This window comes from Monodelphis domestica, chromosome 4 (assembly GCF_027887165.1).
Source record: "Monodelphis domestica isolate mMonDom1 chromosome 4, mMonDom1.pri, whole genome shotgun sequence".
NCBI lineage: Eukaryota > Metazoa > Chordata > Mammalia > Didelphimorphia > Didelphidae > Monodelphis > Monodelphis domestica.
In genome coordinates this window covers 225,517,666-225,541,905 of record NC_077230.1, presented here as the reverse complement: position 1 = coordinate 225,541,905, position 24,240 = coordinate 225,517,666, and the positions used below count along the sequence as shown (strand labels likewise).

The window sequence follows — 24,240 nt, the reverse complement described above, 5'->3', positions numbered from 1 at the left end:
AATGTTTAACCATTCTGTTCCTTTACATTTAAACCAAAATTTCCATGTTAAAATATAAATATTGATCTATCATTCTATTCTCAGAGGAGATTAAAGACAGCTAGTCATTATTTTCATCATCTTTCATATGTCAATGTGAGGCCTTTTTTCAAGCTGTCTTTCCGTTCCTCTAACCCTTCCTTGTAGGTCTTAATTTCTTACATTCTTTTTGTGCTCTCCCCAGAATTTTTTTAGGGTTTCTACATCTATCTTTAGTTGTAGAGATTTGAATTAGACACCAGATTCTTACTGACCACTGCAAGAGCAGAAATTCAGTTTAATTCAGCAAGCATTTATTTAAGTGCTTTCTCTATGTAAGGAATTTTCCAAAAGCAGAAATAAACAAAATAATAAAGGCTGATCTCAGAGTTTACAATCTAGTAGAGGGAATTAGGCATATACATAAATAATTATAATGCAAGTTAAAATAAGATGAAATACAGGAAAATTAAAAGAAAGTTACTACTTTGAGAGATCAAGGAAGAAAGATGATTTTTAACTGGGGAGATCAACTAGTATCTGGGGATACAAGAAATACTCCATGTCTTAAACCCAAAGAGCATCAGGATAAGCTTCTTGTAAGAGATAGCATTTAAGTTGAATATCAATAAGATTCAGTAAGGCAAAGGGAAAGAGGGAAAACATGTAGGCACAGTTCCCCTGTTTGCTTGAAAGTTCAGAATAGAATAAGATAGAATGTTGTATCTGGGGAATAGCAAGCTGACTACCAGTACCTATCCTAAATGAATTTATATTGCAACTGAAAGATTTCTTTGAGAAAGAGTAGAGAAAGTTCAGAAAAAGAGAAGTTATGAGTAAAGACAGAGAAGTAGAGGTGGAATCTGGAAGTTAGGCAAAAAAAAAAAACAATACCAGCATGGAGAATGTCATGTAAAAGGAGGAGTGGGATAGGCAAATCTCAAGTATAGGCTGATTTGTTTATAACATAAAAGTATGCATAAAGGGAAATACCAAGACTGGAAAAATAGAAATATTTTGGAAGAAATACCTCAAAATAAGGCTGGAAGAAATGTTTTGGAGAGTTCTAAATGGCAGGTTAAAGAGTTTGTATTTTATTTTTTGGGCAAAGAGGAGTCACTAAGGGTTTTTTAAGATAGGATGGTTATAATCAGATCTTCATTAGAAGGATTACTTTGGCAGTGGTATGAAGATGGAGGAGATGAAAGCTATTATTTGGTGAGTCCCACAAAAACCTGGGAGCACCTACTTCTTAGCAGATGAAAGATTCTTCCTAGGAAGAGAAAAACTATAAATATAAAACAAAGGTTTCAAATGAGAAAAATGCATAATCTCCATTCTAAAACACATCTAAGGGTGCCTAAAAAGGAAATCATATGTAATCCTCATATTGAAATTTTCACTGAGGAATCTCAAAGTCCTTTAAAAAAAATCCAAAGGAAACTTCATAACTACTTTAGGACATATTAATGTTTCCATCAATCACTTAGATTTCCTTCACCACTGATAGGATTCCTCTCTCCACTTCTTGCACTGTGTTTCCTAACTGAAGAAAGCTGTATAGTTAGTTAATAATGTTGTACTCTAAAATGTTCTAGGATTGTAAACTGAGAATTCTAAAGCAACATTTAAATGGTAATATTTTTATTAATTTAATATTAATTCAAAAGCTAGAACCAAAACTAGAAACTATCCCAGACCTCAGACCTCATTTCATAGTCCTTAACTGATTACATGAACTGTAACTACACTAATTTATAGGTTCTGGCAAGTGGATCAGAACAAATTGAGGAAAACTTTTCCTTTGATAGCACAAGATGTGCAAACTAATTCTTAAAAAAAAAAAAGTCTTACTGACAAATTAACATCTTGGCAGTAGGAGACAGAATTCCCCATTGTTAAATTTCCCTCTTGCCAAAATGTCCTGCTCTTGCTCTATATAAGAAGTTAATACCTACCACCAATTAAGCCGTTAGTCTGAGTGTGTGTAGTATGTGGTGATTGTAAGTGTTGGCAACAAAAGAACCCTAGTGAGACTGGGATGAAATAGAGTATTTCAGTGCTGATGGAGATTAAATGGCCTGAGATTGGCTTTGTATATTAACTTCAGGGAACCAGGTCTGGCCACCTAAAGAGTGACACCTGATGCCTTAATTGTAAGGTAATAAATATTCATTAAGCCTCATATCTCAAAGAGGCTACTTGGAAGATGTTTAAAATCTATCAGGTCTCTAATATGTTTCATTTCTAGAACCTGAACTACCTTCTTAGGGCACTTATCTTTGTGTGATCCAAGGGTTTAACACTTGAGACAATTGAAGTTTCATAAAATGATGAGTCCTTGTCCTTTGTTGACCAAGCACCCTGTGAAGAGCTCTATTGTAATCTCTATTGTAGTTAGAATGGTAGGATTTAAATCAAGTGGTAACAGTATCTCAGATCTGATACTTGAATTTTTTCCCCTCTGGTTCTGTTATCTGTGTGTAGTTGGTGGTAGTGGTTACAAGTTGCTTAAGAAATAGCAAGTTGGAGAGTATAAGAATAGGAAGTTCTGGAACTTTTTTCCCTTATAACAATTAAAATTCTGAACAACTCAAGAGCTGAAAAGTCTTGAAAAGAACCACACTGCTACCAACATTATAGAATGCTCATACATAGTCTCAAACAACAGGCTTGCTTGACTACACCAATAGGATTTTTGTATTGGTTCTAAGGCAGAAGAGTGATAAGGGCTAGGCAATGGGGGTCAAGTGATTTGCCTAGGGTCCCATAGCTAGGAAGTGTCTGAGGCCATATTTGAATCCATTGAACTGAGCTACCCAGGTGCCCCCCAATAGGATTTTAAAATGATAATTTCCTTTTGGATGGGTTGATTTTCTTTATAGAGAATCTTCACTTGGAATAAATAGCCTTTTGCACATATACTTCCTCAAGTAAGCCAAGGAGGGACTACAGAATAAGTAAACCCTTATTTTCGGAATACTGAAGGTAGAAAATGTTATGTGAAAAATCTGATCAAAGCTAGTCTGCTAGAAAACTCAGATTCCTCAGGGGCAGCTAGGTGGCCCAGTGGGTTGAGAGTCAGGCCTAAGGAGAAGAGGTCTTGAGTTCAAATGTGAATTTCATACACTTTCTAGCTGTGTGACCCATTGCTTAGACCTTACTGTTCTTCTGCCTTGGAACTAACACACAATATTTATTCTAAGATGGAAGGTAAGATAAGAAAGAAAGATAGAGACAACTCAAGTTCTAGACCTTGCAAATTACCATTTTTCCTCACATTTTTAACACATTGAAGAAGTTTTATGGATATGACTATTCAACAATTAGTAAATCTTATTATGACATTTTATTATTCATAAAAATCATATTCACTATTACATAAACACAGAAGGCTTGGACAGTGTAAACAAATAATGTGAAGTAAAATTTTAACTTTTATAATGAGCTTCCTTAATAAATGAGGCCCACTTGGATTATTTATTTGTTTAAAGGAAAGAGTTCTAGATTTGGATCTAAGAGTCCTTGCTATGATACTTAGATGAAAGACTATGAGGAAGTTAACATCTCATAGAATTTTAATCTGGAAGGGACCTTAGAGGCCATTAAATCCAATCCCTTCTTTTTCCAGTTGAGGAAACTGAGATCTAGAAATTAAATGACTTGCACATAGTTCTTTTTTATTGTCTAGGCATTCAGTTGTGTCCAACTGTGCATGACTCCATGGACAATAGTCCAGGTTTTCTTGGCAAAGATAGTAAAGTAATTGCCATTTCCTTCTCCATTGTATCTCCATTTTATAGATGAGGAACTGAGGCATATAAAGATTAAGTGACTTGCCCAGGTTCACACAGCTAGTCTAAATGTCTGAAACCAGATTTAAATTCAAATCTTCCTGACTCTAGGCATAGTACTCTATCCATTACACTACCCTAACTTGCCCTTCCAGGGTTCCTTACAAGTTATTAAATGTTTGAAACAAAATTTGAAACCAGGTTTTCTTGATTCTTGATGAAATATTCTTTCCATTATTGGATACTACCTCACAGTTTCCATATTGTAAAAAATTTCTGTACCTATGTAGGAAAAGACTAGGAAAGATAATATGACTTAAGTGTAGATGTCATAGTAGGTCAATATTCACTGACCCTCTGTTAGATCAGAGATAAAGGAATGATGTGCAAAGCTTCTTTTTAAGGTGAGAAAGGGGGATTTACAAGGGAGGGAGGGTTTATAGTGCAGGTTGTCATTGCTAAGAATTTACCAAAAGGTGAGACTTTAGTAGGAAGTTTAAAGTACATTTAGATGATGTGATATATGCAACTCAAACTAACAGAGAAGTTGAAGATTTACAAAATTGTGACTTACACTTTGCAATAGGTGGTAACTGCTAGTTTGTGAATTGTTGTGAGTCTTGATGTAGTAAAGACAACACTAGGAACTTTGTGGTTTTGTGGTTGCAAGGGCTGTAGCTAGCTGACAGAAAAAGAAATTAAAGCCTATGATTTCTTGTTTAACTTGTTCTTCATATTATAATAAAATATATTATTTTATGAAGTATACTTCAAAGTTATTATTTAAATAAATGATTAACTGAGTGATATTGCTAGAAGTAACTTAATTTCTCAAAAAATATCTAGGTTGCCTTGACTTAATTGATAGGCCTGGCTAACATCTAGGACTAACTCTTATTAAATAAATAATCAAAGTAAATAAAAATAATCACTATAAACTATTCCTAAACTTAATTATTTCAACATTAACAAAATGGAAATAATGGTATTTGCCCTACCTGCTTCACACAGGTTCTCCAAACAGCCTATAAACATTTAGATTAGAAAGTGTTTTTACATGTGTATTGAGAGGGAAAAAATGAATTACATTAATCCATACAAGCATGTTATTGTTTTTCTATAATCATGTAATCATTCTTTACAAAAAGTCCTCCCAACAGAAGTCTTTTATTTAAAGCAAAGTAATACATGCTTTATTCATTAGAAAATATTTCTAAATGGCTATAGTACTATATGGCTACATAGTGTATCTATTATACTAGGAACCAGAGTACATTTTGTTTTTATACAATTTTGAAAAATAGAAAGACTGTACTGAAATTGAAATACTTCCCCCAGATGTTTAATTGTCTAGGCATGAGCTATGTTAAGGAGTAGAAACAAAAACAGCCTTTATGGTTTCACAGATGACCTATCACTACTCAGACTCTTTTATATTTTCTCTGAATGAAATCTAATTTGTTTCATCTGGGGAAGAGTTCATTTCTAGCTTATGACCTGTACAGGTAAGATCTGATAATCTGAATAGCATTTCATGGTAAACTTGTGCTTGGCCAGTCAATTAGAATTTTTAATGCATTTTTAAAATCCATGATTCATTCTTTTATTGTTTAGCTTGTTAATGATATGGCTATTTTTTTGCTTCATAGTTTGCTTCATTTTTTTTTTTGCTTTAGAGTTTATTCAGTATACTCCTTTTTAGAAGAAGAGCATACCTGCCAATACTTAATATTTTCCTCCAATCTTCCAATGTCTATCATTATCTCCTAAATGTGAAAATCACACTGAAAACTATTTAGTACAATCATTCTCACTGTTCATAGAGCATGACTTTACTGCATATAGAGGGGGAAAATACTTCCCTCTATGTCATTACCTTATTTCTTCCTAGAACCAGAGGACCTTTTCAGATTCCCTATCCAACTACTTGAGAACCTCGGCCTTCAGTATAAGGAAAATTTAATTTAAAGTATATGAAAAGAAAATAATAATAATAAAGTGTATAAAGACTAGGCTTGTGGTAAATATTAATCTAGTTGGGAATTCCCAGGTCCTAAATAAATGTGTTCCCCATCCTATCACATCCATCATAGTCTGGGTCAATTAGTATGGAATTACTGTATTTAGCCATTTTATTTATATTAATTGCAAATATCTTTTTAGGATTACCAAGAACAGTCCCAGACTGAAAAAACAAAATTCACCCAAATGCCTAATCAGCTAACTTCTGAAACATCTGATGTCCGACTGACTTCAAGAAGAAAAAACATACGTAAAGTTCGAAAACAATATAAACTTTGGAGTGGGCCCAAACCACCAAACTCACATATTAAACCCAATATACCTAAACAACTAGATGTAAGTCAAGGTAACCAGAAATCTATGCCCAAAGGACAGTATAAACAGATTAAACCAGCTGATCCTTCTACAAATCTTGAAAAAGGTATAAATATGAATGAACCTGTTAATCATTTGCAAGACTTGAATGCTTTTAGACACCAATATCACAAGGAAGAATCCACTAACTTTGCTTTACCTAAACAATCTTTTAATAAGCCTACATATAAAAATCCTGCTGTATTTAATTCCATATTGCATATTAATGAAGAAAAAGGACATCAGCGCTTCCAAGAAAGTAGTTCTTTGATTTACAGGTTCAATACTCAACCTGATTGGGACTTCAACTACATTAAACGATCATCTAAGGGACGCAAGAAGGGTTCAAAATCCACTTCTGATGTGGACAATCAAGGATCATTTGAAAAGAAAGCTTCACCTCTGAGACAACCAAACCAGACATATTCAGAATCAAGCTATACCAACATAGATTTATTATGGTAAGGAGTCCATTTTATCAAAGGACTATCATAGGTAGATGTCTAGAAAAGGAAAAGGAAAAGGAATTTAATTTTGAGGAAGATGGGGGTGAGGGATATTCATATAGACTGACAGACAAGATTAAAAGTACAAGGTGTTTGGCAGGGGTGGATAGTATATTTAGAATTCCTTTGACTTCTGCTTTATCTCTCTGCTTCCCCTTCAAAAAATCTAATTTCAAGATATTTCTCCTTTAAAATTTTAGCTATCTTTTCTACTTCTACCACTAGAATGAAATGAGAGACTGAGGAGTAGGGATAGCTAGGTGGCTTAATGGATAGAGAGCCAGGCCTAAAGATAGGAGGTCCTAGATTCAAATCTGATCTCAGACACTTCTCAGCTGTATGACCCTAGGCAAATCATTTAACTCCAATTGCCTACTACTTACCACTCTTCTGCCTTGGAACTAATACTTAGTATTGATTTTAAGATGGAAGGTAAGGGTTTAAAAAAGGTGTTGGGGGTGGCAGTATTTGAAAGGTGAAGCATAGAATCCAAGACAAACAAAAAATCAATAATGAAGGAAGAAAGGAAGAATATCTTTACTGGAAAACAAACAAACCATTAAGGGTTATTTCTGAAGATCAGCCAATCAACAAATATCTGTTTGCACAGAGACCTTAATGGAAAAAACATTGGCCTTGGAATCTGGAAAACCTGGGTAAAAGCCTATCTCTGACACATACTAGCTTTATGACCACAGGCAGAACATAAATACCCAATGTTTTAGGCAGATTTTTAAGATTGTAAATTAGTTATTAATATATATCAGTAGAGGAAGTTTCCATGCTTCTTCCCCACACCAATGAAACTAATTAGAGAATAATTAAGAACAAAACTCTAAATAGAATAGAGGTTCTAAGAAGAAAAGAATCAGTGGATGGTTTTAGACCTAGAAGGCTTTCTGGTAGAAGTAGATTTTAGACTAATTCTTAGAGACTTTAGATAGAAAGAGAACAGCATGAGCAAAGACAGATATTTTGCCATTCCATTCTAGTTTCTTCCTCAGTTGTTGATGAGAATATTTTACAAATGTTCCATTGTAATACCATGGAAAGATAACAGACTTGTGTCAAGGGATCTGAGTTTTATCCCATGTCTAGCACCTGTTGCATGGCCTTGAGTAAGTTATTTAACTTCCTTGGACCTTATTTTACCCATTATTAAAATGAGAGGGTTGAACTAGATATCCTTTAAGGTCCTTTCCAGCTCTAAATCTGTGATCCTGCTGTACCTAGTCCGTAGGCCTGTATTTATTCTATAAACCTTATCAATTGTCTTAGTATCAATTTTAAGACAGAAAAGCAGCAAGGACTAGGAAGATGAGGTTAAGTAATTTGTCTAGGATCACATAGCTAGGAAGTGCCTGAGGTCATCTTGGAACCCAGGTCCTCCCAACTCCATACCTGGTACTATCTAGCTGTCTCTCCATAAGACTTTATAAGTTATAGATGCATTCATTGAACCAAATATACAGATATTGATTTAATAGCAAGTTCCTATTATTCTATCATTTACACAACCAAGCACAGTGTAAGGCAAATTTTTTTAAAGTACAGAAGTCATTTCTCTGCTAAAGTTTGTCCAGTATTTAACTTTGCTATGTCCTTTTTTTATCATTAATACTCCAAAATTCATGTATAAAAGGAATTTAACGTCATTTTTTTGTGTGAACTAGTAAAAGGAAAATTCTCCAAGGTTAATAGTAAATTAGCAAAGGAAAAAATACTCTAAGGTATTCAGGTAAATTACCTAAAGTGCATTTGCTCTATAGAGTATGAAAGAGTATTGGATTTAAAGGGAAAAAATGGGCTTTAATCCCAAATTTCTTAACATGCAGCTTGTGCAACTTGATGAAGTTCTTTTAATCTCTCAGGGTCTCGGTTTCCTCCTATATAAAATGAGTTTGTTGGACTTGTTCCTTTTCTTAGCTCTAAATCCTGTAACCCTATAATTTACTTAGGCCAATTATAAAAATGTATTGTTTTCATAAGAAAGAAACTTTTCTGTCTTCGGTAGCTTAATTTTAATCCTTCTTAGAGGCGGAGATAGACAAAAAGACGTCTTGAAAACCTTTCTTTTCTGTAAAAATGTAAATATTAATGTATTCTCAATACCCAAAGGAAGATAGTTAATAATAACCATTTAAAAAATTTATTTGTATCTTTTGTTTTTAATATCACCTAAATTTCCCTATATTTCCTGCCTTTCCAAAGAGTCATTTTGGATAATAAGGAATTTTTTAAATCATTTAAAAGTCCAACAGAATTTTATATATATAAAAATCTATATCAGATTGCTGACCTTCTCTGGGAGGGAGGAGGGAAGGGAGGAAGAAAGATAATTTAGAACCCAAAATTTAAAAAAAAAGAATGTTAAAAAATGCATATATATGGAGGCAGCTGGGTAGCTCAGTGGATTGAGTGTCAGGCCTAGAGACGGGAGGTCCTAGGTTCAAGTCTGGCCTTAGACACTTCCCAGCTGTGTGACCCTGGGCAAGTCACTTGACCCCCATTGCCTAGCCCTTACCACTCTTTCTGCCTTGGAGCCAATACACAGTATTGACTCCAAGACAGAAGGTAAGGGTTTTAAAAAAATGCATATATATGTATGTATATACATATATGTGTGTGCATATCCATCAGATTCATATTTTGGAAAAACTGACAAGCCTATTGATTTTATATATCAGTATTTTGATAACTGAGAATCTTACTAATTTTCTTCTATCAAGGAAATTCCATCCTCAATCTGAAAGTGAGCCAGCAAGAATTTCTCCAGATACTCAGCTCACCCACATAATGGAGCAGCATCAACAAGCCTTAATGCAGCTGACAGAAGTACAGCCCAGTGAAGTGACTTCCTCCAATACCATGTTTCCATCAATATTCTCAAGGGTAGACAGTGAATCCCAACTCAATACTGGAAAAAGCCAGAGAAGTCAGGCAACACTTAGTCGTTGCAATTCTGAAGGCTACCTCCTACAACTGGAGAAGCAGAAAAAGAATAAGGATAGAGCTGCCAGTAAGGTGAGAATGTTTGCCTATTAGAAAAGAATATCACACTTGCAAACCATCTTCTAATTTTTAATAATATACAGAGTCTATGGATTGTAAATATGGGATGGACAGGTGGCTTCATTCTTTTAAACTTTGTAGGTTATAAAGGCTTGAATAAGGACCGCAGTAATCCTAAATTGGAAGGGCTTCTATCCTTCCTCATTCAGGAGTCATGCTAATCAGGGATTGCCCTTGGAAAAAATGTATTTTGAACTTAACTCTACTTAGTGTTTTTAATTAAAGTTTCAAATCTTAGCTTCATAAAAAACTCTGTGATTCAGTTTCATAGGGGGAAAACCTCATAGATATGCCCAAGGTGCTTCACATATCACCAAGAGAATAGTACCTCCAAATCCTAACTTCCAAAATCAGATTCTGATTCTTTTAAATCTTTATTTTTTATAAAAACTCTTCTAGTAAAAAATGTTATCCATTTATATATTGCCTGTTTCCCCTCTTTGGCTTAAAGACCTTAGGCCCATATCTGACAAGCATTCAGAAGTACTGTTTGTCCGTTAAGCTATTCCAGGAGCTAAAATGACTTAGAACAAAGTTATTTGTATAGGACAGCAGGTAGCCACAGCACCAGATGGAATGAATCATTATCCATGTCATGCCCATTTGTTAGTCAAGTCAAATCTTTTGGTTTCCAAGGGAATCAAACTGAACCATATTAAAAGTTACAGGATTTGTCCATCCTAATCATCATTCCTGTCCTCCTGAAAGTTCTGTGGTCACTAGTTTATGAATCTTCATCATTTACATTATAATCATTAATACATAAGAGATAATACAACAGTACAAAAACAGTCATATGTGGCCATGACAGAACAATTATTTAATACGTTTTCTGGCAGTCCCAAAGCTGCCTGTTTTAAACTAATTACTCATATATTTCTTATAGCAGACAATCTAGGTATTGATGCTTGACTGCATTTAAGAAGGCATTATTTGGATTAGGTTTAGCAACTGCAGAGCAAATTTCTTTCATTTACTATTCTCCAGCATTTGAGGTATTGTTTTTGTCTTTTTTTCAAGTAACTTTCTCACACTTACACATCTGAAGAATTTCCTGGAGAATTACACTGCTGTGTCCCCACAGCAGGGTACACCTTTTCAAAGTTAAACCAAGTCTTCACAAAACACCCAATGTCACTTTCAATTCAGACCCACTTTGTCCCAAGTCCAAGAGCTTGAAAAAGATTTTTAATTAATCACTGGCAGCCAAATGATCATGCTTTGTAGTACCTTCCATTAGAAAATCCCTATATTATTCTCCAGAAAGGCATATAGATAGATGCATAATTTTAAAAGTAATGGTATGATATTACAGTTTTTATACGTTATGAGATTTGGTTGTTGTCAGTGGCTGCTGCTTACTCCGCAACATCCAGTAGCACATCCTGGAAAGAGCTTGTTTAGAGCAGGGTTTCTGAATTGGGGTCAGAAATGGGGGTCATTTTATTAGTAAAAAATGATTGTGGCCCTATGCCGCAGTTAGAAATTTTTATGGACTGGTAATGGCAAAGAAGGCATAAAACAAAGAAATTTTTAAATCTTTCTTATATTAAAAGGATAGTAGGCTACAAAGAGCTTTTGCTGGCTAGATTTTAAAAGGTAGCTGTTTTGAAAACCAGCTAAGGCAGCTTGAGCCAAATTTGAGTAAATCTAGGCACAGGACTTTAATATTCAGCTACCTGGAATAAAATTCAGCTCACTTCTTAGCTCATCTTTTGAAAATTAAATCTTTGTTATAACTTACATTTATTAGGGGATGGTAGTCAGTACTTGATAGCAGTCCATATTTGTATTATATTCCTTGCCATTGTCTAAGACTAAAATTCCTCTTCTCTGTATTTAAAAACTTGGATCTTTACCAATTGATATTGAAGTATTTCTGGTGAAAGGAGTAAAGAGTAATTCTCCAGACTTATTGTGAGTGGTCAGTAATGATCTAAAGTTAAACCGGTTGAGATGTAAACTTGAGAGCACTGACCTCTTCATTCTCTTCAATTTCATTTTTTACTAAAATTAGTTTTGGTTTTGGTTTTTCATCTTCTTAATGATTCATTCAGAACCTAGTGACAATTCCTAATAAGAAGGAGGTATTGAAAAATGTGAGATAGAATGTTGGATTCTAAGCAAATCAATTTAGTTAGAAAATAGAGTACATGAAAGGAAAAAAGGTTAAAAATTTTGGTGGAATCAGGCTCTGAAAGGCACTAAATGCAAATAAACAGAAGTGAAGTACAATCTAGAAGAAAAGCAAAAAAATAATAACATTAAAAGAAAATACATTCACTTTGCAAGCAAAAGATACTGATATCATAAATAATCTGAAGGTCATAAGTTTTTTTCTTCCTTTCCCAGAAGAACATGAAAAACTCTTAATTAACATAATAAGAGAGATAATAGAAGAGAGTTGCCTAGAGCTTTTGAACATAGAAAATGAAATTTCATTCAAAGACTTCACGATTTATCCCCAGGAGGGGAAATACAAACAAGACTTCAAACTCTAAAACCCATAAGTGGTTAAGTTTAACAATTCATTTTAGAAATAAGTTCTACAATTCATCAGGAAAAAGAGGTTTAAATACAAAAGAAGGGACATTCCAAATAATGCAAGACTATTCCACATCCACTGTAGGAACAGGGGATGGAATAATGTGTTCCAAAGAGCAGTGGCGCTCAGGATCCAGCCCAGGTTGACAGCTGCTATAAATCTGAGCTTGACCACAGAGGAAAAATGATGAATGTTCAGTAATAAAGAATAGTCTGAAACATTTTAGATGTTTAAGTGTTCAGTTCTCCAGAACCAAAGAAAGTATTTATTTCCCTCTTGAATACCCCAAACAAAAGAAACCCGGGCTGAGTGAATAAATGCAGCAGGCCAGGACAGCAACTGCCACAGTGATGCCGAGAGAAGGGCAAGGGCTTCTTTTTAAATGAACGCAAGGAGAGGGTGAAGGTAGAAATCTGGTAGAAGTAACAGTGAAGTGGGAGCTTAGGGGCTGTGGACAAGCTCTGTCTGACCCCACTCTGCCCACAGGTGAATGCTGCTATTGTGGGATGGCATTACACTATGGGTAGACTCATGGGGGGGAGGGGGGGACAAGAAGATATAGAGCAATGTGTGATGTGCCAGAGTCAAAGCAAGGGCTAGCAGTGGGGGAAAGATTACTACCTCCATTGTCTTAAAAGGAAAAGAGCCTATGGGGGAGTTAAAAATGGGGGCAATGGAAGGAGACTTGGAATGGAATGGAAAAATACCTGTGGGTAAGGAGAGATGGTCAGTGAAGGAAGATGAGGATCTTACTCCTGGGTGAGGCCTGGGAGATTTGATGTTTGAAAAGTCTATTTGTCCTGCACTGAGAATAGGGGAGTTAGAACCTCTGAGGATCACTGGCATGAGGAGGAGCAAGAAAAGTATAGACATAGGCGATTTTGAGGCAAATATTAGAGGGGGGTAAATAAGAAGGTAGAGATCATTGGTGGGCTGAAAAGTCAGGAATTTAGAGGAGAGGCCCTATCACGAGGCATTGCCTTCTCTGACACCTGCAGTAATTGGCATTTTCTGGGAATGAGACACAATGGAAAAGGGAAATCAAGGGAGCCTTATAAGACAGTAGCAGAAAATGCCTAGAAGGAAGGAACTGGAAAGGATATCTTAGAAGGTTTGATTACATGAAGAACACAGAGAAAAGAGAAAGACCAGTCATTGATATTGATGTTTTTTTAATTTACTGATTTTCTTTTATTAATAATTTCTGAGTTATCTTGTAATGCTCCCTACAGTGAGCCATCATTGATTTTCTGTCCTTTTTTTAGTGGAGAGGGAGGGAAAATAAAATAGATTTACATCTAAGTATCTGAAGCCACTGGACTTTTTACAAAATATTAGGCTATGTGTAAATTATATATTATATAAGAAAGCTTGTGTAATTTGTATGCAATAAAAATTTTAGTCAGAAAAAATATAGGCATTATGAATCAGAGAATGAGTCTAGAATGGAAAGGCTACATAAGAGAATAAGAAAATCCCTCTCTGAAAATTTTTGAAAAACAAAAATGAAATTCCAAAAATTAATGAACTGGAATAACTAAGGTGGAGATGAAGTGGAAATCTACTTGACTGAGAGGGGAAAAGATAATATAAAGCCAGAAAAAAGAGAAAAGGGAATGAATAAAACTCTAAAGGGAAAGAGGTTAAAAATTAGAAGAGGAGATCAGGGATGAAGGGAATAGAGCCAATGAAAACAAGACCATCTTTTTTAAAAAGACTAAAGTAAAGTAACTAAAGGAATATAATACTGTGTTTACAGAGAAAGAAAATACAGAGGAAGAAAATATAAATCCAAGTCATAACTTCAATGTAAATGAACTAAACAATTCAATAAAATAGAAAAATGATAGATTGGATAATAAAACAAAACTCTGTAATCTGTTGCTTAATATGAAACATTAAAAAAACAAAGATATACAAAAAATAAATGTAGGATAAATGTAGGATGTAGAAAAAAATTTTTTTCCATGCATAAAATAAAAAAAAAAAAGGAGTTGGGACAGTAGGTGGCTTGGTGGTTAGGAAGACCTGGAGAGGAAGATCCCAAGACCAGATTTGGCCTCAGACACTTCCTTGCTGTGTCAAATGACTTGACCCAAATTTCCTAGCCTTTACCATTCTTCCACTTTGGAACCAATACTGAGTATTGATTCAGAGATGGAAGGTAAGGGTTCAAAAAAATAAATAGAAGAAGACATCGACAGTAATAGAATAGTGATGAGAGACTTCAACATCCCTCAATTTATAAGAAGTCCAACAAAAAAGATAATCAAATGAGAAAATATGAAATGAAACAAATTAATGGAGAAACTAAAATTAAAAGACTTATGGCATCTTCTTAATATGCAAACAAATGGAAAAGTCAGAAATATTTAATACATCCTTTAGACCATAACACAATGAGACTAGAAATTGGTTCAGAGATTACAAACAAAAAATGCAGACCTCACTGAATACTTAATGAAATCTTAAATAATGAGTGAGTCAAAGAACGAATCATAAGAATGATAACTATGTAAAAGAAAATGATAATGATAAACAACATACCAAAAAGATGAAATAGGCCTTGGCAGGAAAATCACATCCTTACAATCAAACATTAAAAGCATTTTTTAAAAGAGGATTCATAAACTGAATGTGAATTTTTAAAAATTAGAATATCAAACAAACTTAAAATAAACACAGAAGAGAAAAATTTTAAATTAAAAAATTAAATTTGGAACAAAATGGAACTGATAATACTAGAACCTTGTTCTTTGAAAAGATTAATAAAATTGATAAACACCTAATCTACATAAAGAGAGCAGAATATCAAATCAATAAAATGGCAAAGAAGACAATTTTACAGCAAAATCAGGAATAGAAAAGAATAAGAACATTATGCACATTATATGCTAACAAAACCAGGAACACAAAATAAATAACACTATACCTTTAAAAACAAAAAAAATCCAAACAATCAGAAGACCAGATAGAGATATTAAATAACACTATCTAAAAAAGTAAATAGATCTTGAGAAAAGGAATGACCAAAGTAAAAAAAAAAAAACAAACTAATGGTCCTGGTGAATTCACACAAGAATTCTTTCAAACTTTTAAAGCACAGTTAGTACCCATACATTACAAATTATTCTCCAAAAATTGAGAAATAAAATACTAGCAGAGTGCTTTGAGACTAATGAAGTCCTAATACCCAATCCAGGGTATAAAACACAGAAAGAAAAATATAGATTAGTATTATTAATGAACAGAGACTCAAAACTTTTAAACAAAATCCTATCAAATGGATGGCAGTACTTTATCCAAGAAATTATTCATTATGATCAAGCTAAATTTGAACAAAGGTTGATTAAGGGGAAAAATCATATTACAAATGAAAACATCCAAAACTTTATGACGATATCAATAAACACAGAAAAAGCCTTTGGTAAAAGACAACACTTTTATGCTAAAAAAAGAAAGAAAAACCTTCAAAGAAGGTATAAAGGGACTTTCTTTTTATTTTTTTTATTTTATTTGGTCAATTTCAAATATTATTCCTTGGTTACAAAAATCATTTTCTATTCCTCCCTCCCCTCCCCCTGCCCTTCCCATAGCTGACTTGCAATTCCACTGGGTATTAAATGTGTCCTTGATCAGAACCTATATCCATGTTGTTGATGTTTGCACTAGGATGTTCATTTAGAGTCTACATCCCCAGTCATATCCCCTCAGCCCATGTATTCAAGCAGTTGTTTTTCTTCAGTGTTTCTACTCCCACAGTGTTTCCTCTGGATGTGGATAGTGTTTTTTTCTCATAGATTCCTCCAAGTTGTTCAGGATCACTGCATTGCCACTAATGGAGGAGTCCATTACATTTGATTGTACCAGAGTGTATCAGTCTCTGTGTACAATGTTCTCCTGGTTCTGCTCCTCTCGCTCTGCATCACTTCCTGGAGGTTGTTCCAGTCTCCATGGAATTCCTCCAGTTCATTATTCCTTTTAGCACAATAGTATTCCATCACCAACAAATACCACAATTTGTTCAGCCATTCCCCAATTGATGGGCATCCCCTCATTTTCCAATTTTTTGCTACCACAAAGAGCACAGCTATGAATATTCTTGTACAAGTCTTTTTCCTTAGTATCTTTGGGGTACAAACCCAGCTGTGCTATGGCTGGATCAAAGGACAGACAGTCTTTTATCACCCTTTGGGCATAGTTCCAAATTGCCCTCCAGAATGGTTGGATCACACAACTCCACCAGCAATGAATTAATGTCCCGTCTTTGCCACCACCCCCCCAGCATTCATTACTTTCCTTTGCTGACATGTTTAGCCAATCTGCTAGGTGTGAGGTGATACCTCAGAATTCTTTTGATTTGTATCTCTCTGATTATAAGAGATTTAGAACACTTTTTCATGTGCTTATTAATAGTTTTGATTTCTTTGACTGGAAATTGCCTATTCATATCCTAAAGGGACTTTCTTAATATCATAAAAAAAGCATTTATCCAAATCCAAAAATAAGCCTCTTATACAATGGAGATACTCTAGAACTTTTTTCTAATAAATATGAAAGTGAGTCAAGGGTGCCCAATCTCCCCACTGTTTTTTGATAGAATACTAGAAATGCCAGCAATAAGACAAGAAAAATAAGTTAAAGGAATAAAAATAGATTAAAGAAGAGATAACTATTCCTGTTTGCTAATGATATAATGGTTTACTTGGAAAATTCTAAAGAATCAGCAGGTACTTATTGAGATAATTAAGAGATTCAACACAGTTGCAGGCCACAAATCCTCAAAAATCAACAGCATTTCTCTATATATTAGAAAACCCAAGAAGCAATAACAAAGAGTGAAATCTCATTCCCAATAAATACACAGTGCAGAAAAAATCAGAGAATCATCTTCCCAAAGCACACAAAAGATTTGTATAGACTCAATTACAAAGCATTCCTTAAAGAAATAAAGAGGCTGGTAGGTGATTTAAAGTATAGAGAGTCAGACCTAGAGATGGGAGGTCCTGGGTTCAAATTTGCCTTTAAACACTTCCTAGCTATATGACCTCAAGCAAATCACTTTACCCCCATTGCCTAGCTCCTATCACTCTTCTGCTGTGGAACTAATGCACAGTATTAATTCTAAGATAGAAAAGGAAGGAAGGAAGGAAGGAAGGAAGGAAGGAAGGAAGGAAGGAAGGAAGGAAGGAAGGAAGGAAGGAAGGAAGGAAGGAAGGAAGGAAGGAAGGATGGACAACCTAAATAACTGGAGGAATAGCCAGTGTTCATGGCTAGAACGCCACCATGGCTAGACTAGACCATGCCAATATAATAAAAGGACAACAGATGATAGATAATACTACCAAAATAAATTTAAACTTTTAAATACTATGCCAATCAAAATACCAACATGATACTTTACAGAACTTTAAAAAAAATAACAATTCATTTGGATAAACAAAAGATCTAGAATATCAAGGGAAATGAAAAATAAAAATGAAGGGGAAATGACACTTCTAGACATCAAAGTATATTATAAAGTAGTAGTCGTAAAAACTATCCGGTATTGGTTTAAAAATAGAGAGATAGGTCACAGAACAGACTAGGCAAGGGAGATTCAGGAGTAATGGAAATCAGTTACCCAGTGTTTGATAAAATAGAAAACATAAATAACCAGGGAAAAACTCCCTATTTGATAAAAACAGCTGGGGAAACTGGAAAGCAGTCCAGCAGAAACTGTTTAAATCACCTTATACTATATTTCTTAATACTTTCTGAATGGATAGACAAACCTTAATATTAAAGATCATGTTATTTTTTTAAATTAGAAAAGAAACAAATCATGTACCTCAAACAGTTAGAGGTAGGAGATATATTCTTAGCCAAACAAGATAAAAACAATTACAAAAGATAAAATTGATAATGTTGATGGTTTGAAATTGAAAAGGCCTCTTCGCAGTCAATATTCATACATGCAGGTTAAGAAGGGAAGTGATTGAATGGTGGCAGGGTGGGAATTATCATACCAAATTTCTCTGATAAAGATTTGGTATCCAAGTTTAATGAAAAATAAGTATATATAAGACTAATAACCATTTTCCAATAGAAAATTATCAAAAAATATTGACAAACAATTCTCAAAAGAAGATCTACAAAATATTTACAACCCCATTAGTGCTCCAAATCACTAATAATATGAGAAATGCAAATCAAAACAATTCTGAGGATTTACCTCACATCCTACAAATTGGCAAAAATGACAAAAAATGACAGTAACTATATGGAGCGATTGTGGAAATACAAACACATTAATACATTGTTAGTGGAGCTGTGAAATAATATACCCATTTTGGAAAGCAATTTAAAATTAGGCAAATAAAGTTATTAAAATGTCAATATCCTTTGAACCAAGAGACTACATTTACCAGATACCATTGATAAGAAAAAGTCTCCATATGCTCCAAAATATTTATAGCAGTGCTTTTTGTGATAACTAAGAATTTGAAATAAAGCAAATGCCCATTGATTGAGGAATGGATAGATAATCTGTGATTCATTAATGGAATGGAATGGAATGTTACTAAGCTATAAGAAATGATGTATGTTGATGACTACAGAGAAAAATGTACTAATGAAAAGTGAAATAAACAGAACCAAAAAAAACCCCAATATACATAGTAATTACAACAATGTAAAAGGAAAGAACCACATGCCAAAATTTGAAAGTTGACGTAACGAAATTATAAGGACCAAATGAGGCCCAATGAATAGATATGAGAAGGCACCCCCAACCTATTCTTTTGAACAGATTGTGAGTACAGAAGTGTTACCCATTTTGTCTGTCTTTGGACTTTCTCAATATATTGATCAGGTTTGCTGACTTTTTCCCCTTATCTAAAAGCATACTTTATGTCATATGGGATTGCTTTCTGGGAAGGTTATGGGGAGAGATTTGTCGAATAAGTATGGTAATATAAGAAACAGAAAATATCAATAAAAACTATTTTTAGAATATTTTTTAAGAAAGAAAGTACCCTAAGTCCCTTCAACTTCTCCCTCTGATGAATTGGTGCCACCTAGAATATCTATTTTAAGGAGGAAGCTCAGGCCAACCATGTATTTATTCCTTTCCAGGATATACTGGAGATGATTCTCTACCATATTCCTTTTCATTTCCCTTTCATGTGGAGTCTTTCCCCAATGGAATATTGTGAATTTTACTTTTACTCCACCCTGCTTAGTCTTTAGAAATTCTAGCAACCAGGAATGTATACACCCCCACTTAAGGATTGAATGTGGTAGAGGAAGGCCTATGACCAGCATGTGCTAACAAGTGAGAAATCAGAAACAACTGACTGACCCCCTGGACTGTCCTAAGCCAAGCTTAAGCCTTCATTGGTACATGTGAGACACAGGAAGTGATGTTAAGAACTCCCTTTATATTTCACGTCACTTCCTGTGAGAGGGACCCTTGGCAGACTTGTCCCTGGAACTTGATCCTGGAGGAGCTTAGCATGAGACCTCAGACTGCTTTCCTTTTAGATGGTCATGTGGTGAGTGATAAGCTGACTCCCCTTTCCCTTGGCTTCTGGAGAGGCCCCTTGGCCAAGGCCTCTGAACTCCTGCCTGGCTCAGCCCAGGTGCTGCTTTCTCTCTCTCTCTCTGTCTCTGTCTCTCTGTCTCTCTCTCTCTGTCTCTGTCTGTCTCTCTCTTTCTGTCTCTGTCTCTCTCCCTCTCTCTCTTTCTATCTCTGTCTCTCTCTCTGTCTCTGTCTCTCTGTCTCTCTCTCTCTGTCTCTGTCTGTCTCTCTCTTTCTGTCTCTGTCTCTCTCTCTGTCTCTGTCTCTGTCTGTCTCTGTCTCTCTGTCTCTGTCTCTGTCTCTCTTTCTCTCTCTATCTCTTTCTGTCTCTCTCTCTGTCTCTGTCTCTGTCTCTCTTTCTCTCTCTGTCTCTCTCTCTGTCTCTGTCTCTCTGTCTCTCTCTCTGTTTCTCTCTCTCTGTCTCTCTCTCTCTGTCTCTCTCTCTCTCTGTCTGTCTCTCTCTCTCTCTCTCTCTCTCTCTCTCTCTCTCTGTCTCTCTCTCTCTCTCTCTCTCTCTCTCGTAAAGAAACCACCATGAATTCCATTCTGACTTGAGTTTTTCATTGGGATTTCTAATTTAAGTCCCTGGCAACCAACTAAAATTATATTCAGCCTCAACCCTAAAATTTACCCTTAATAATATCTGTTTCTTAACAGAGACTATTTTTCTGCTTGTATTTGTAAACCTAATATTTGGCATACTGCCTGGCATATGGTAAGTACTTATCAAATCTTCATTGACTAACCAGAAAGAAGAAACTATTTTAGTAGCCCAGACAGCAAATGAGGAGGACCCCAACTAGGATGGTGGCAGTATGAGTGGAGGAAAGAGTATACATATGAGAGATGTTGTGAAAATAAATCAATAGAGGCAGCTAGATAATTCAGTGGAAAGAGAACCAAGCCTGGAGATGGGAGGACCTGAGTTCAAATCTGACCTAAGGCTCTTTGTAACTGTGTGACCCTGGATAAGTCACTTAACCCTGTTCACTTAGTTCTTACCCTTCTTCTATCTTGGACTCCATAATTAATACTGATTCTAAGATGAAAGGTAAGGGTTTAAAAGAAAAAGAAAAAATCAACCAGTAACTATTGGATTTTTGAGGAATAAAAGTTGAAGAGTCAAGGATGATTCTTAAGCTGTGAAGCTGGGTGACTTGGGAGATAGATGATGAGAACATGCAATAGAAATAGGGAACTTTGGAGGAATAAAGGATTTGATGGAGAAGATTAACTCATCCAGGTGGAGATGTCAAATCACCAGTTAGCTATGTAGGACGAGAGTTAAGGGAAGAAATTAGGCCTAGGTATAAAGATGTATCAACATAAACATATATGTCTATAGGGTTCATCTACATAAAGATGATAACTGAATCCATGGAAGTAAATGATATCAACAAGAGAAAAAGTGTAGAGAAAAAGAAGGATCAGTTGAGAACCTTGAGGGAAAACATTTAGGAGGATAAAAGTATATAAAAATTCAGCAAAAGCAAAAGTAGAGATCAGGAGGGAGACTTATTATAGTAGAGTGGGAGGACCAGAAGCTAGCTTGCAAAGAGTTAAGTGAATGGGTTATGAGGAAGTTGAAGCATCAAAGAACTCCAAGCCTTCCTAAATAAAAGACCTCCCCTAACTTTCGGAGTTAGAAGTAGACTACAATTAAGTGACCCTAATCGTTGTGGATCTAACTCCATGTCTTCATTAGCTTACTCTGTTGAGTTAGAAAAAAATAATAAAATTCATTTGGAAGAATAAAATATAAACAATATCAAATGACTTAATAAAAAATGTAAAGGAAAGAGGTCTAGTGGTACCAGATTTTAAATTATAAAGCAGTAATTATCAGAACTCTCAGGTACTGGCCAAGAAAAAAAAAGTAGATCAGTAGAACAGGACAGGCATACAACAAAAAGCAGTAAAAGATTATAGTAATCTTGTATTTTATAAAACCATAGACCAGGTTTTGTGAATAAGAAATCAGTTTGGTAAAAATTGCTGGGACAACTGGAAACTAGTTTGGCAAAAATTAGGTATAGATCAATACTTACACTATTCACCAGGAAAAGATCAAAATGATTACATGATCTAGACATAAAAGAAGATATAAGTAAATTAGAAGAAAAGGGAGCATAATACCTATCAGATTTATGGATAAAAGAGAAACATTAGTCAACAAGAGATGGAGAGCATTGTGAAATATAAAATGGATAATTTTGAGTACATCAAATCAATGCATTTTGTGCAGAATAAAGCAAATGCTGGCAAAATTAGAAAGAAAGTAGAAAATTGGGGGAAACATTTTATAGACAACCTCAGATAGAGGTTGCATATATAAAATATACAGAGAATTTTGTCGAATTTATAAGATTAAGAACAATTTCCCCAATTTATAAATGGACAAAAGAAATGAATAGACAATTTTCAGATTAAGAAATCAAAGACATATATAGGTATATGAAAAAATGCTCCAAGTCATGACTGATGAGAGAAATGCAAACCAAAGTAACTCTGAGATATCATCTCACATCCATCAGACCAGCTAAAATGACAAAGGGGAAAAATGACAGATATTGGAGGGGATGTGCGGAAATGGGGACATTAATACACTATTGGCAGAGCTATATGAACTGTTCCAACTATTTTGAAGAGCAATTTGGAATTATACCTACAGAACTATAAAATTCTGTATACCCAATGGTGTTGCTAGATCTGTTTCCTAAGAAGATCAGGGAAAGAGGAAAAGAACCCATATGTCCTAAAATATTTATAGCAGCTTTCTTTGTGGTGACAAAAAAATTAGAAATTGAGGAGATGCCCCTCAATTAGGAAATGGCTAGACAAATTATGGTAATATGATGGTGATGTAATACTACTGTGCCATAAGAAATGATGGGCAAAAAATGATTAACAAACAACTTGGAAGAACTACCTGAGCTAATGAACAGTGATATGAGTAGAACTAGGAGATTATTATACATAGCTACAGAATAAATTGTGAATGTTACTTCCAGGAAGTAAATAGAAAGGTGAAATATGAAGGACTTAATTTATTTGTACAAGTTGCTCTCCTTAACAATATCTTCTATGATGCGGGAAGAGTAAGAAGGGACTAGGACACTTGTGGATGGGATTTATTATATAGATATGAAAAAAGGAAGCTGAACATATAGGAGATTTGTGACTTCATTTGTATACTATCTTCTTTTTCTTTGTATTTGGAAATGTTTGGTTTGTTTTTGTAAATTTTGGGGAAAAGTAAATAAGAAAGATTTTTTAAAAAAGAAAAAGCATACTCCAATTAAAAAAAATTCAAATCTTTTTTAAGGAAAGTTATACTGACTTTAATCAAGATTGGAAGCTCTAAATCATTAAGCAAGTTTGTTGCCAGTGTGTTGTTTAAACATAAGTAACAGATAATTTTGATGAAAATATTTCTTATTGCTGTAGTTGATTACATTGGCATATAGCATATCATTTTATAGTTTTGACTGTTGTATTCACCAAGCCATATATAATATCATGAAATGGATTTTTTCTAAAGCATGTGGATTAGAGAAAGCCAGAAGATCAGAGTTCAGTTCTCAGTTCTTGGTTCTGTGATTTACTGCTTATGTGACTTTGGGCAATGAACAACCTCACTGGGCTTCATTTTTCTCCTTTGGAAAATGAGGGAGTTAGAGCCTGTCCCTGAGTGCCCTTTCTTTGATCTCTGTTAAGTTTTTATTTAAGAAGATCAGGAAAAGAAAGAGTTTACACCAAGTAAATCTCCAAGTTAACATGCACAAATAAAAGTTTTCAAAATGTGTAAATTATATTTCTGAACCTTCATAAATGGACATAAATTTGCAAAAAGAATTAGTATTTGTTTAGAATTATTATTGCATCTATTTTCAATAAAGCTCATACAAAGGATCCAATCCTTCAATATGAGTTGTAAGTCAATGTAGATGGATATTAATTAAACTAATTATTTTCTTCTAAATTTTTCTTTTCTTGCTAAAATCCCCAAAACTGTCTAGAATTGAGGGCATCTCAAAGGCAAAAGAAAAAGGGATAGGTTTTTACCACAAAATCTTCTCTTGATCATTGCTCAAATTTTAACAGTAAAACCAGTTGGATCAATTCCCTAGCTTTCTGCCAAGTTTAGAAAAATAATGGTGAATGGTCACCTATGATAATTCCATAATTTCATTAATCCAGGAGCAACTAGATACTTTGTTGTATTGGGCTGCATTCTTAAATTCTATAAGTGAAATATATTTTCATCACAATTTGAATTATCTGAAAAAATCACTAAGCAAAATGAATTTCTAAGTCCTCCTAAGACATAACAATGTCTTGCTTTTGAATAGGGTATATGAATTTTGA

At 34.5% G+C, this 24,240-nt stretch overlaps 1 protein-coding gene across 3 annotated transcripts in view; it reads left to right on the top strand.

The window, feature by feature from the left end:
* JHY (junctional cadherin complex regulator) overlaps positions 1–24,240 on the top strand; it is a 162,239-nt gene that overhangs the window by 120,024 nt on the left and 17,975 nt on the right. For all 3 annotated transcript variants that reach the window (XM_007494618.3, XM_007494619.3, XM_016433786.2), the window contains exons 5-6: positions 5,976–6,649; positions 9,424–9,718. In XM_007494618.3, coding sequence (XP_007494680.1) covers positions 5,976–6,649; positions 9,424–9,718 — 969 coding nt within the window. The remainder of the gene's footprint in view (positions 1–5,975; positions 6,650–9,423; positions 9,719–24,240) is intronic.